The following is a 14777-nucleotide window of genomic DNA, read 5'->3' on the forward strand; positions in this document are numbered from 1 at the left end:
TCAACATTCCAGTTTTAAATATAGGTTAGAGACTAAGATTATTTTGTCATCAATCAAAAGAGTGAAATAAAAATATGTTTACTGGATATATTTACAGGAGGAAACAGAAGATGTATCAGAACTTTTACATGAATTGGAGTTGGAGGATGATAACAAAAGTCTGGATGATATTGTGTATATTGATGAAATAGAAGAAGAAAAAACAGTAAAATCAGTAAGTTTATTCAACATTTTGAAAATTATCATAACTCTTCATGAGGTCCCCTTGCGAAAAAATGGATATTTGGACCTTAATTCCATGTATTATAGTATATAGTTATCAAAGGTACCAGGATTATAATTTAATACACCAGAGGCGCGTTTTGTCTACATAAGACTCATCAGTGACGTTCATATCCAAATATCTATAAAGCCAAACAAGTACAAAGTTGAAGAGCATTGAGAATGGAAATGGGGAATGTATGAAAGAGACAACAACCCAATCAATGAGCAGAAAACAGCCGAAGGCCACCAATGGGTCTTCAACACAGTGAGAAAAAAACCTTCACGGGAGGCAGTCTCTAGCTGGCCCCTAAACAAAAATGTGTACTAGTTTAGTGAAAATGGACTTTATACCAAACTCCAAAACATATAAATGAACTTATATTAAGAAACATACAAGACTAACAAAGGCCAATGGCTCATGACTTTGGACACATGCAAAAATGTGGCAGGGTTCACATGTTAAGTGTGATCTTAACCCTCCCCCTATACTTCTAGCTAATGTAGAAAAAACAACCACACAACAATACCCACAGTATGTCAGTTTCATGAAATGTCAATGAAACAGCAATCCAACAATACAATTCAACCAAAAAATGAGTATCCAGTGGCAAATATTACATGTATATATATATGAATAGGAATGGAACCAACAATCTTCTGAGCTCAAAGCAAGCAGGCAATTGTGATATAACTGATGAAAATCACTAATATCAGACAGAAGATATGAAAGAGACATTCAAAAATAGTTAGTTCAAGAAAAAGATAGACATTTATGAACACCAAATGCAAAAGTTCTTATAACATAGAAAATAAGATGGAATCATGTCCTCATATAGATTGGATCTAATGTGAAAGATTTTTATGACCATAAGTTGAACCAACAATTAAAGGTCATTTGAATTTGTATAATGGATGATCATGACAAAATTGTTCACAGAAATGAGAAAATGTGGTATGAGAGCCAATGAGACAACTCTCCAACCAAGTCACAATTTATAAAAGTATACCATTATTGGTTAAAGTACAATCCAACACAGAGCCTTGGCTCATACCGAACTGCAAGCTATAAAGGGCCCCAAAAATAACTGGTGTAAAACCATTCAAAAGGGAAAACCAACTGTCTAATCTATATAAAAATGAGAATCACTTATGAACCACATCAACAAACAACAACTACTGAACATCAGATTACTGACTTAGGACTGGTGCAAACAATTGCAATGGGTTTAAATGTTTTAATAGGTACCAATAGTTATCAAAGGTACCAGGATTATAATTTAGTACGCCAGACGCTTGTTTCGTCTACATAAGACTCATCAGTGAAGCTCAGATCAAAATAGTTATAAAGCCAAACAAGTAGAAAGTTGAAGATCATTGAGGACCAAAAATTCCAAAAGGTTGTGCCAAATATGGCTAAGGTAATCTATTCCTGGGATAAGAAAATCCTTAGTTTTTTGAAAAATTCAAATTTTTGCAACAGGAAAAAAAAAAAGACCATATAATTGATATTCATGTCAACACCGAAGTGCTGACTACTGGACTGGTGATACCCTCTGGGACGAAACGTCCACCAGCAGTGGCATCAACCCAGTGGTGTAAATAGTTATCAAAGGTACCAGGATTATACTTTAGTACGCCAAAAATTCAAAATAGTTTTATTTTCCTCTTGTTTCAGTGCAATTTATGATAAAAGAAATGTTATTTTATTTTCCTAGAGTAAAAAGAAAAAGATGAGGAAAAAGGCTGTCTTGGATGTAAGTAATATTACTTAAGTAACAAAGTAACAAAACTAAATACAAACACGTTGAAATGACAATGTACAACAAATTAAAGGTAAAGAAAAACTTTTATTTGTTTGTACTTTAATTTCCTTTTATTACATGCATTTAATTTGCTGTCTACAAATTTTAAATTTCACTAAAAGACGAGATGTTCTCCTACACTTCTGTAATTACAAGGCAAGATATAAGAAACACTACGAGTCATCTGTACAATGGAAACATTTGAAGGAACTAAAATATGCAAGAACCACATCCAAAATATTTTTGTTGGATTTTACTGTCCAGTCAAGCAAGGAAAAAAATCATAAAATTATGCATTTCAATAAATTAATTTTGCTGGAGATGTTTCATTGTATATAATATGTGGAAAAAGAGAGAGGATATCAAAGGGCACTAAAACATAGTTCTAATAAAAATGACAAAATCATGACCAAAATGAAAACTGATGAAAAGACAAATACAAACATGTATAATTAACAAAACACTTCACTGAAAGTTTTAACTTGGGTGAACCTAGGGATGGAAAGTTTTAACTTGGGTGAACCTAGGGATGGAAAGTTTTAACTTGGGTGAACCTAGGGATGGAAAGTTTTAACTTGGGTGAACCTAGGGATGGAAAGTTTCTGCTGCATTAGTGGCAACATTCAAGTTACTCATTGTAAGTTAAAAGTTTTGAAGTTTAGCTAATAATTGTTTAATCAAATCACATTAATTTATTGTATTGAATGTATTGATTCTAACTTATTCTCTAAGCTTATGATTTTAGAAATCATTTGATCACTTGGTGGAAAGATGCAGTACAGAAACTGAACATGTAAGTACCATAGATAGTCATTATACCCAAAGCATAGACATACTTATTTACGCTTGTATGCAAATGTGAAATTACCTGTTCCAGCAAAATTTTACATTGCAATGTAAAAAATGTGAGGTCATAATTATAAAGGGATTTTTGTGTGATGCCAAAAGTTAATTAAATAATTATCAGATTTAATTTATGATTCAAATACTCATTTTTAGCTCACCAGTCCCAAAGGTCTCATGACATTTCCTACCATAAATATCATGTTTTCCAAAAGAAGATCCGTAAGCTTTTTGCCAAGTTAGAATGTATAAATCTTATATATAATATTTATCTAACCTATTTCAATTTTGATTCAGGTGCAAAAATGTTTTTATAAGACAGGCAACACATTTTCTTCACCAAGTTACTTTTCATCAATTGGGGATGGTACCAGATATGTAGTAGATAAAGTCAAATCAGTTGGTGACTACATCTTTAAGGACAAGGGGGTTAGAGAGACAGATATAGCTTACTACAGAGATGATAGTGTTGATGATGTGTTATCTTACCATTCACCATCAACAGGTATACATTATTTTCATTAGTTGCTGCATTAACTTTTCATTTACTGTAAAATCAGAAATTATTGCATTGTTTTTATTGTGAAAAATGCAACAGGCTTATTATATCAATGCAATAATATAAACTTGCATTTTGATTTTTTTTATATGAATAAAACAGGATTTTTCTCAATATAACATTTTTTTTAAATTGCATTTTAGTCTAAAATGACAAAATTGCAATAATAAATGCCTTCAATTATTTTTTTAACAGTCAATGTTATCTGATAACATGCTATTATTTCAACTTATTATTATAATTATTTTTATACGACTGCAAGCGTCGTCCAAAGACACTTAGTTTCCGAATAATAACTTTAGTTTAAGTGAATGGATTTCTATGAAATCTAAACACAAGGTTAACAACCACAAAAGGCAGGTTGGATTAATTTGGGGGTTATGGTTCCAACAGGTTAGGAACATGGGCCCAAAAAGGGGTCAAAATAAGTATTTTTCTAGTTTCCAGACAATTACTTGTGTGTAAGTGTATGGATCTTTCTGAAATTGTACCACAAGGTTTCATTCCATAAAAGGAAGGTTGGGATTGATTTTGGGGGTTATGGCCCAAACTGTTTCGGGATCAGGGGCCAAAAAGGGGCAGAAAACAATACTTTTCTAATACTTTGTATAAATTGCTTATTTCTTGAACAATTTCAAGGGGTTTTATTTTTGAATTCTTGGGGTTCTTAAATATGCTGAATCTAACCGTGAATTAAGTTTTTGGAATTTGGTCCCTGTTTATAAATTGGTCCACATGAGGTCTAAAGGGTCCAAAATTAAACTTTGTTTGATATCATAAAAAATTGAAAGATTGAGGTTCTTTTATTTGCCAAATCTATTCAATGACATGTATTTAGATCTTTAATTTTTTAATTTTTTCAAATAGGTCTACATTAAGGTCCAAAGGGTCCAAAATTAAACTTACCTTGATTTTAACAAAAATTGAATTCTTGAGGTTCATTGATATGCTGAATCTAAACATGTGTTTAGATTTTTATACGGCCGCAAAAATTATAATTTTTTTTGTCGTATATTGGTATGATGTTGGCATCTGTGTCGTCGCCGTCCGAAGACATCTGGTTTTCACACTATAACTTTAGTATAAGTCAATAGAAATCTATGAAATTTAAACACAAGGTTTATGACCATAAATGGAAGGTTGGGATTGATTTGGGGAGTTTTGGTCCCAACAGTTTAGGAATTAGGGCCCAAAAAGGGCCCAAATAAGCATTTTTCTTGGTTTTTACACAATAACTTTAGTATAAGTAAACAGAAATCTATGAAATTTTAAAATAAAGTTTATGACCACAAAAGGAAGGTTGGAATTGAATTTGGGAGTTTTGGTCCCAACAGTTTAGGAATTTGGGCCAAAAGGGTCCAAAATTAAACTTTGTTTGATTTCATCAAAAAATGAAGTATTGGGGTTCTTTGCTATTCCAAATCTAACCGTGTATTCAGATTCTGAATTTTTGGTCCTGTTTTCAAATTGGTCTACATTAAGGTCCATAGGGTCCAAAATTAAATTTAGCTTGAATGTAACAAAAATTGAATTCTTGGGATTCTTTGATATGCTGAATCTAAACATGTACTTAGATTTTTGAATATGGGCCCAGTTTTCCAGTTGGTCCTAATTGGGGTCCAAAATTATTATTTTAAGTATTGTGCAATAGCAAGAAATTTTCAATTACGCATTATTGCACAATAGCAAGAAATCTTGAATTGCACAGTATTGTGCAATAGCAAGAGATTTTCAATTGCACAGTATTGCACAATAGCAAGAAATTTTCAATTTCACAGTATTGTGCAATAGCAAGAAATCTTCAATTGCACAATAGCAAGAAATTTTCAATTGCACAGTTTTGCACAATAGCAAGAAATATTCAATTACACAGTATTGTCCTGTTTTCAAATTGGTCTACATTTAAAAGGTCCAACAGGTCAAAAGTTAAACCTTGTTTGATTTCAACAAATATGAATATATGGGGTTCTTCAATATGCTGAAAGGAACCATTTATTTACATTTTTAATATTTGGGCCCTGTTATCAAATTGGTCCACATTGAGGTCTAAAGGGTCCAAAATTGAACATTATTTGATTTCATCAAAAATTGAATTCTTGGGGTTCCATGATATGCTGAATCTAACCATGTATTTAGATTTTGGATATTGGACCATAATAGGTAAATGCCCAATTTAAAATTTTTAAGTTTTTATGTTTAAGTTCTTAGACCACATTCATTCTGTGTCAGAAACCTATGTTGTGTCAACTATTTAATCACAATCCAAATTCAGAGCTGTATCAAGCTTAAATGTTGTGTCCATACTTGCACAAACTGTTCAGGGTTCGACCTCTGCAATCGTATAAAGCTGCACCCTGCAGAGCATCTGGTTGATTATGGGCCCAGTTTTCAAGTTGGTCCAAATTGGGGTCTTAAATCAAACTTTGTTTGATTTCTACAAAAACTGAATATATGGGGTTCTTTGATATGCTGAATCTAACCATGTATTTAGATTATTGATATTTGGACCCTGTTATCAAATTGGTCCACATTGAGGTCAAAAGGGTCCAAAATTAAATTTTTTTGATTTCATCAAAAATTGAATTCTTGGGATTCTTTGATATGCTGAATTAATCCATAGCCATGTATTTAGATTTTGGATATTGGACCATAATAGGTTAATTTAAATTCAGAGCTGTATCCAGTTTGAATGTTGTGTCCATACTTGCCCCAACTGTTCAGGGTTTGACATCTGCGGTCGTTTAAAGCTGTACCCTGCGGAGCATCTGGTTAATTATGGAGTTTGCATAATTTCTTAATAAACTCCATGTTTATTCTGTATTTTTATGTTCTGTGCTTCACACAACACTATTTATACAAAATACATTTTAATACAGAATAAACATTGAATGTAATAAAGATTTCAAGCGCAAGAAATTATGCAAATTCCATAATTAAAAATTATTCCAAGTTGAAATAAAAGCCTGTTTGATTCTCTTTGCACTGGTTTTGTACGAGTGCTGTCTTTTTGGAAAAAATTTGTGGTTAGTTTGTCTTTGTGGTTGATTAATTGTTTCTAAACATTAAATTAAGACTAGAATTCTTTTTCAAATAAAAATTGCACTTACATATATTTTATATTATAATAAGATATGCCTTAATCATGATAACTGAAATAAACACAAGGCTCTGTACTAAAATGATAGACATTATTGTCACATAAAGGCAAGGCAGTAGTTGAATAACTCAAGTTATCTTACTAGCTCCATCACTGTTAATAACTTCTATATATAACTCTAAATGTCCAAATATCAAAACTTTATTTAAACTACTTGGATGCAGATTTGTCTCATGGACAATCATACTGACATCTTCTTATTTATAATAATTTGATTTGACTTTTTCAGGTCAAGTTGAACCACCAAAGAACCTAAGTGACTTTGGTATAGGATCTGTGATAAAACCTATCAGGACACAGCATTGTTTAGTAGATAAGCATAACCTGGATAAACTATTTGTATTACAAGGGGAGGTAATTTGTTTGATAAATCATAATTTCTTTTCAAAAGTCTTTGAAATAAGAAAGTATTGGTTTCCATGATAGTTTGTCCTTGTAAAACGTATTTCCACTAATGACAGCAAGATTTAGGCAAACTTCTTTCAGCATCAAAATGTCTGTAACATCAACAATTTCTTAAGTTTGTGACTGGTTTCCTTATTATATTAGTCAATACTTTATAGTAATATGCTGATGTATTATCAGTGGCACATCTTAATCCAATGGTGATTATTTGGCTCCATCTATGGATGCAAAGTTGCCTTTATGTTCTCAGGAACTACAAATCATAGCTTTAAGAAAGTTGTTAACAAGACTCATGTGAGCAAGCATGCTTAACCAAGAAAAATAGTATTTCACCTCTAACAATGTGATAATGTATAATTACAGGATGGTAGCTGGTGTTTGACAGAAAGATTATGTAATCTACTGGGAATTGATTATAATGTCTGTATGAATATTCTTAAAGAAGCTGGCATTGAGTCTTTAGGTAGGTGTTTCATGTTTATATTACAGTGTAACCTGTGTAAACCGACACACTGGGTGACCAGAAAAAAATGTCAGATTAAGCAGGGTGCCAGAATACTCGGGTTTTTGTTGAGCCTCCAACTTTAGTTGCAGAAAGCTCGACATAGGGATAGTGTTCCAGCAGCAGCGGCGGCGTTAGCTAACTTCTTGAAAGCTTTATATTTTAGAAGGTGGAAGACTTGGATGCTTCATACTTTGTATGTGGATGCCTCATGTTACAAAGTTTCCGTCAGTCACATGACCAATGTCCTTGTCCTCATTTTCATGGTTCAGTGACTGCATGAAAAAAAGGTTAACATTTTTTGCAATGTTTAATTCTCTCTTATTATAAGTAATAGGATAACTATATTTGGTATGTGTGTACCTTGCAAGGTCTTCATGCCCTTCAGACAGTTTTCACTTGACCTTGACCTCATTTCATGCATCAGTGAACAAGATTAAGTTTTGATGGTCAAGTCCATATCTCAGATACTATAAGCAATAGGTCTAGTATATTCGGTGTATGGAAGCACTGTAAGGTGTAGATGTCCAACTGGCAGGTGTCATCTGACCTTGACCTCATTTTCATGGTTCAGTGGTTATAGTTAAGTTTTTGTGTTTTGGTCTGTTTTTCTTATACTGTATGCAATAGGTCTACAATATTTGGTGTATGGAATGATTGTAAGGTGTACATGTCTAGCTGGCAGGTGTCATCTGACATTGACTGCATTTTCATGGTTCAGTGTTCAAAGTTAAGTTATGAATTTTGGTCTTTTTTTCTAATACTTTATGCAATAGGTCAACTATATTTAGTGTCTGGAAATATTTTATGATCCTTGTGTCAGTTGCGAGGTTTTATTTGACCTTGACCTCATTTTCATGATTCATTGCTCGGTGTTATGTTTATATGTTTTGGTCTGTTTTTCTTAAACAATAAGCAATAGGTCAACTATATTTGTTGTATGGAAGAATTGTTAGCTGTACATGCCTGCCTGGCATGGTTCATCTGACCTTGACCTCATTTTCATTGTTCATTGGTCTATGTTTAGTTTTCTTGGGTAATGTTAAGTTTATGTGACAGTTGTAATAAAGCTTAATATTTAGGACTATCAACATAATATCAATGATTAGTTAAGAAGGCGAGACATTTGAGCCTGTGCACTCTTGTTTTTGTAAGGATAGGCATAGGTTACACTGTACTTACATTGAGTATGAACCACTGCTTGAGAATATTATTTCAAACGGATTCAATCCATTTAGTAGTCTAGTTCAATATTGGCATGATTCGAAATATCAAGTTTCAATTCACTTAAGGAGAAGGTTCAATTTTGGGTTTTTACCCTAATATCATATATATTTCATGCTTTCTCAATTTAGCAGAATAAGGAGGTGATTTTTAAATTTTTATTAAACTGGGCAGTTATAAAATGCCAATGAATATGGTTAAATGGCAAACTAATCTAAAATCTTGACTATAAGTATTTGACATGGACTTACGAAGAATTAATTAGAGCACAACCGTCACCAAAACAAAACTCATGCAGCTGGTTAATCAAGAGAGGCAAAAGGAACATTTAAACTCAAAAGTCGAAAAATAAACCATGGTTAAAAGGACAAACAGACAAACAGCAGTATACAAAACATAGAATAAATGGAAATTAAGGGGGCTCCTGGGTAAAAATCAAATTTGTTTTCTAATTTAGGATTTCGCTATATCTTTTTATAAATAAACTTTATCATATACTTAAAAGAAAAATGAAATAAAAAAATGGGGTCACCGTTCATTTAAGCTCACAATCTGCCTCCGGAAGAAGCATACATTTTTGTTAATGCCCTTTTTTTCTGTTGAGCTAATAGGAGAAATAGAGGTAATATCGAAATAAAAAAATAACCTAATTACAGAAATCGCTTAAATTTTACAATTATTTAGTTTATGTACAGCTTATTTGAAAACAATAATAAGAAATATAGGTCACCGATGAGTTAAAAAAGATATTTCAAATTTAATGCCAAAAAATGGCATTTTTGCACCAAAGGGAGATAATTTGGAGCTTTTTCAATGATATAAACATTTTAAAAGTCATCTGGAGCCAAATCGAATCGATTTTTTTGGGTTGATTTTTGTACCATATCATAAAGTAATAACTAATAGTGTAATAAATAAAATTTGTAATGAAAAAAAAAAAGGTTTAATTTTTTGCTGAAATTTTTGTACCCACGAGCCACCTTAAGCATCTTGGAGGGCTGACACTTATTGAAACTATTTAATTTCAAGCTAAGTACAATATTCTATTTCAGCATTTAAAGTCCAGGTTGAGATAATGACTTTACTGGCAACCTGTATTGCCCTGCTGGTTATTATACAATTGGAGTCACCAGACTGGGTTCCAATTCATGTTAAAGACAATAACTTTTGGCAAACAGAGCTAACAAAATGGCTATCAGAAAGTACAGAGGGTGGTAGGCAACAAGTTGATGATGAACATTTTCCTAAGCATAGTCGAATGATAAAAACTGTCAATTTCTATCAGCAGAAAGAGGAAGAGCATAAATTGACATCAAGTATGCTGGAGTTAGGTCACTCCTGGGGTGAGGTAGCAGCAAAGATGTTAGGTGTTGCCTAGTGACATCTTGCTTCTGGGGTGAGGTAGCAGCCAAGATCTTAGGTGTTGCCTAGTAAAGTCACTATCCTTGGGTTAGGAAGCAGCAAAGATCTTAGATGTTACCTATTAACGTCTCTCTCCTGGATGTTGCCTAGATACTGGACTTCTGTCATTGCTTGAAAATGGTTATGCAAAACAAAATAAAAATTGATGCAATAGTATAGAATTGTACCTTCATTGTCTTTATCCTGTTAGGCATTATAATTGTCAATAACGATAAATTGAGTTTGTGAACAAAAGATTAATTTTCATCATACCATTTACGATCAGGGATCAGTTATACAACTTTAATATCATTTAACAGATTATTTATTATAATGAGATTGATTTTTTGTTTTACATGAGGCTTCACATTTGTATTTCTTTATCTATTTACAATTTGGTTATAAAAAAAATGTGATAATTAGTTCAGGTGATATTGTCCAAAAAAGTAGTAGAACAATGCTGTTGTTGTATATATCTGCAGAATACAGTGGCGGATCCAGAAATTTTCATAAGTGGGGGCTCATTTACTGCCTAAGAGGGGGCCCGCTCCAGTCATACTTCAGTGATTCCCTATATAATCAATCAATTTTTTCCCAGAAAAATCCTATAAATCCGCCTCTGGAATACACTTTGACTTATATGTAATGATCAAAATGAAAGATATGTTGCAGATATTAGTTAAATAAACAAGTTATAATTTTTCAATTTTACTATTTTTCAATTCATAATAATAAAAAAAAAAATATTGATAAAAAAATGTCTCCATCCATTAATGATTTATTGTTATCATTTCACAATTACAAATAACAATTTATTGAGAATAAAAAAAAAACACTTCACATTGATTATTTACTTAATTTAATTGTGTCATTATGCAGCTGATTGAAAATTCATGGAAGGTTTTAAAGATTTTGGTTCATTTAATAATCATGTTTACAAAATTTGTATATTGGACTTTATTACATGAAGAACAATAGATGAATTTTAGTTTTAAAAATGGCAAAATTACTTCTTTTCTGCAAAAAATTGATTGAAAAATGTCAAGAGCAGGCTGCACACATTTGGGTTATTTTTCATAAAGACCAACCCTTTGTAAATTATTATACGACCGCAAAAATTTTAATTTTTTGGTCGTATATTGCTATCACGTTGGCGTCGTCGTCTGCGTCGTCGTCGTCGTCGTCCGAATACTTTTAGTTTTCGCACTCTAACTTTAGTAAAAGTGAATAGAAATCAATGAAATTTTAACACAAGGTTTATGACCACAAAAGGGAGGTTGGGATTGATTTTGGGAATTTTGGTCCCAACATTTTAGGAATAAGGGGTCAAAAAGGGCCCAAATAAGCATTTTCTTGGTTTTCGCACTATAACTTTAGTTTAAGTGAATAGAAATCTATGAAATTTTGACACAAGGTTTATGACCACAAAAGGAAGGTTGGGATTGATTTTGGGAGTTTTGGTTCCAACAGTTTATGAATTAAGGGCCAAAAAGGGGCCCAAATAAGCATTATTTTTGGTTTTTGCACCATAACTTTAGTATAAGTAAATAGAAATCTATGAAATTTAAACACAAGGTTTATGACCATAAAAGGAAGGTTGGGTTTGATTTTGGGAGTTTTGGTCCTAACAGTTTAGGAATAAGGGGCCCAAAGGGTCCAAAATTGAACTTTGTGTGATTTCATCAAAAATTGAATAATTGGGGTTCTTTGATATGCCGAATCTAACTATGTATGTAGATTCTTAATTTTTGGTCCCGTTTTCAAATTGGTCTACATTAAGGTCCAAAGGGTCCAAAATTAAACTTAGTTTGATTTTAACAAAAATTGAATCCTTGGGGTTCTTTGATATGCTGAATTTAAAAATGTACTTAGATTTTTAATTATTGGCCTAGTTTTCAAGTTGGTCCAAATGGGGGTCCAAAATTAAACTTTGTTTGATTTCATCAAAAATTGAATAAATGGGTTCTTTGATATGCCAAATCTAACTGTGTATGTAGATTCTTAATTTTTGGTCCAGTTTTCAAATTGGTCTACATTAAGGGTCCAAAATTAAACTAAGTTTGATTTTAACAAAAATTAAATTCTTTGGCTTATTTGATATGCTTTAATATCTAAATATGTACTTTGATTTTTGATTATGGGCCCAGTTTTCAAGTTGGTCTAAATCAGGATTCCATATCAAGTATTGTGCAATAGCAAGAAATTTTCAAGTGCACAGTATTGCACAATAGCAAGAAATATCTAATTGCACAATATTGTGCAATAGCAATTAATTTTCAATTGGAGTTATCTTTCTTTGTATAGAATAATAGTTGATAATATATGTTGGAAATTTGCCAGACATGACTATGATGTCATTTTCTATTTTTATTTGCCAAAAACTTTATGTAAATAACTTCATTGGAAATTTGCCAATATAAAATGTTGCTGATGAAGCTTTTTTTCCTTATCTTATCTAAAATGTTTTTAGATAATGTATGTTGGACATTTGCCAGACATGACTATGATGTCATTTTCTATTTTTATTTGCCAATAACTTTATGTAAATAACTTCATTGGAAATTTACCAATATAAAATGTTGCTGATGAAGTTTTTTTTATTGTTTTATACAATAAACAATGTATATTCACTTTTACTACCAACCAATCTTTACCATTCAGTGATAACAAGCACTTTATTTTACATATTAATATTTTATGATGTATTTAAAAGAGTAGTTATTGTTGCAAACTCCATTAGAAATTTGAATTGATATCAGTTTTGGAAAAAGGGAAACGTGGATGTGAAAAAAAAGGGGGGGGTTTAAATTTTTCTCATTTCAGATTTCATAAATAAAAAGAAAATTTCTTCAAACATTTTTTTGAGAGGATTAATATTCAACAGCATAGTGAATTGCTCAAAGGCAAAAAAAAACTTTTAAGTTCATTAGACCACATTCATTCTGTGTCAGAAACCTATGCTGTGTCAACTATTTAATTTTAGATTTAAAAAGTTTGAAGAAGAAATCTTTAATTGATTTGTAAAATCTTGACATTTGTTTTGTGTAAAAAAAAACCATGTAATGTCAAAAATTTGATCACAATCCAAATTCAGAGCTGTATCACGCTTGAATGTTTTGTCCATACTTGCCCCAACTGTTCACGGTTCAACCTCTGCGGTCGTATAAAGCTGCGCCCTGCGGAGCACCTGGTGTAGATTGTTTTGATGATTTAAAAGTTGACATTTCAGAGAAATATATGGGACCTTATTTTTAGCGAATGTTAATTCAGTGCTATAAAAGTTTTGTAATTTATAAAAAAAAGTGATTATATGTGAGCTGTATCCAATAGAAATCAACCTTATGCAAGTGTACGTATACATGTACATATATAAGACTTTGATTGGTTTTGGAACATTCAGATACGAAATAAGAGATGATTTTTGGTCTGTTTTGTTGGATCCATATACAATCTCAATTTTCAAATAGTTAGACTTTTCATAGAGATTTCCAACAATCAGAAATTTGGTGAACAGATGTATTGATATTCATTTGCATAAGGTCAATTTCTATCCGACACCGCTCATAAAGTTGTTTAAATATTTATGATATTGTGTTTATATATAATTGTTTAATTATTTATATTATAGTGTTTATATATAATTGTTTAATTATTTATGATATTGTGTTTATATATAATTGTTTATTAATTTATTTTAAAGTCTGTGATATAGTTGTTTATATTGGTAATTTTTATTTATTTTTTTGTATGTATTTACCATTTATTTGTACAGTTTAATGAATTTGTACTATAGTTGTGACTGCATGGCTCACTAGAAAATTGTTAGCTGTCAGGAATGTATATACAGTTGAGAAAAGTTTATTCTTCAGTGTAAACTAAAACTCTTACTGCAATAGAGATCAGTCTATGGCTTGGCTTGTTGCAAGTTTGAAAAAATCAGTCCCTATCCTTAATAAGGAATTTTCAGTGACCATCAAAATAACATACTTTTGTTAATTATTGAATATGTTTGTGTCCTAGATGTACATGAAATATTTACCACAGGTCATTATGGATACGACAATCAATAAATCATGCCATATTTGTATAAAATACTTCTTAATTTATTTCCTATGATTTTCAAAAGACATTTGAGATACATGAACATATTTGCCTGTCTTTGTTTAAGTGCTTCAGGATATTGATTTGATACAGATCAAGATCGAATTTTAGTTGGGTCTTATGATTATTAGCAGAATTGTGGTCCTTGACAGGCTAGTGCTATAGTAGTCCGACTGCAAATGGACAACTTAGATTGATTGATTGATTGTTGATTGTTGGTTGCTTTTAGAACATCCAGACATCTGAGACACTGTAAGATGAATATATATGCCCAACAAGAAACAATGACCAAAATGAAATTAGCTGGCTGATCAGTATATGGTTGCCCCTGTCAACTGATACAATTATTAACTCAGGAACATATATATTGAGATATACTGTTTCCAGATTTTCTGTGGCTAGACCTTGATCTTTTTTTTTTAAATGTCCATGTAATCAAATTTATAGGTGAGAAATGCAGGTGTCAAATTATGTAATTGGATATTGCCTGATAAAATGATACAAGTAATATCAGAATTT

General features: G+C 31.6%; 1 protein-coding gene across 1 annotated transcript in view; it reads left to right on the top strand.

The window, feature by feature from the left end:
• Nucleotides 1-14249, top strand: part of LOC143048259 (uncharacterized) — an 82322-nt gene extending 68073 nt beyond the window's left edge. The window contains exons 48-54 of the mRNA XM_076221828.1: nt 98-214; nt 1980-2018; nt 2812-2859; nt 3207-3414; nt 6855-6979; nt 7394-7493; nt 9809-14249. Coding sequence (XP_076077943.1) covers nt 98-214; nt 1980-2018; nt 2812-2859; nt 3207-3414; nt 6855-6979; nt 7394-7493; nt 9809-10134 — 963 coding nt within the window. The 3' untranslated portion in view covers nt 10135-14249. The remainder of the gene's footprint in view (nt 1-97; nt 215-1979; nt 2019-2811; nt 2860-3206; nt 3415-6854; nt 6980-7393; nt 7494-9808) is intronic.
• The last annotated feature ends 528 nt before the right edge of the window (nt 14250-14777 follow it).

Source organism: Mytilus galloprovincialis, chromosome 10 (assembly GCF_965363235.1).
Source record: "Mytilus galloprovincialis chromosome 10, xbMytGall1.hap1.1, whole genome shotgun sequence".
NCBI lineage: Eukaryota > Metazoa > Mollusca > Bivalvia > Mytilida > Mytilidae > Mytilus > Mytilus galloprovincialis.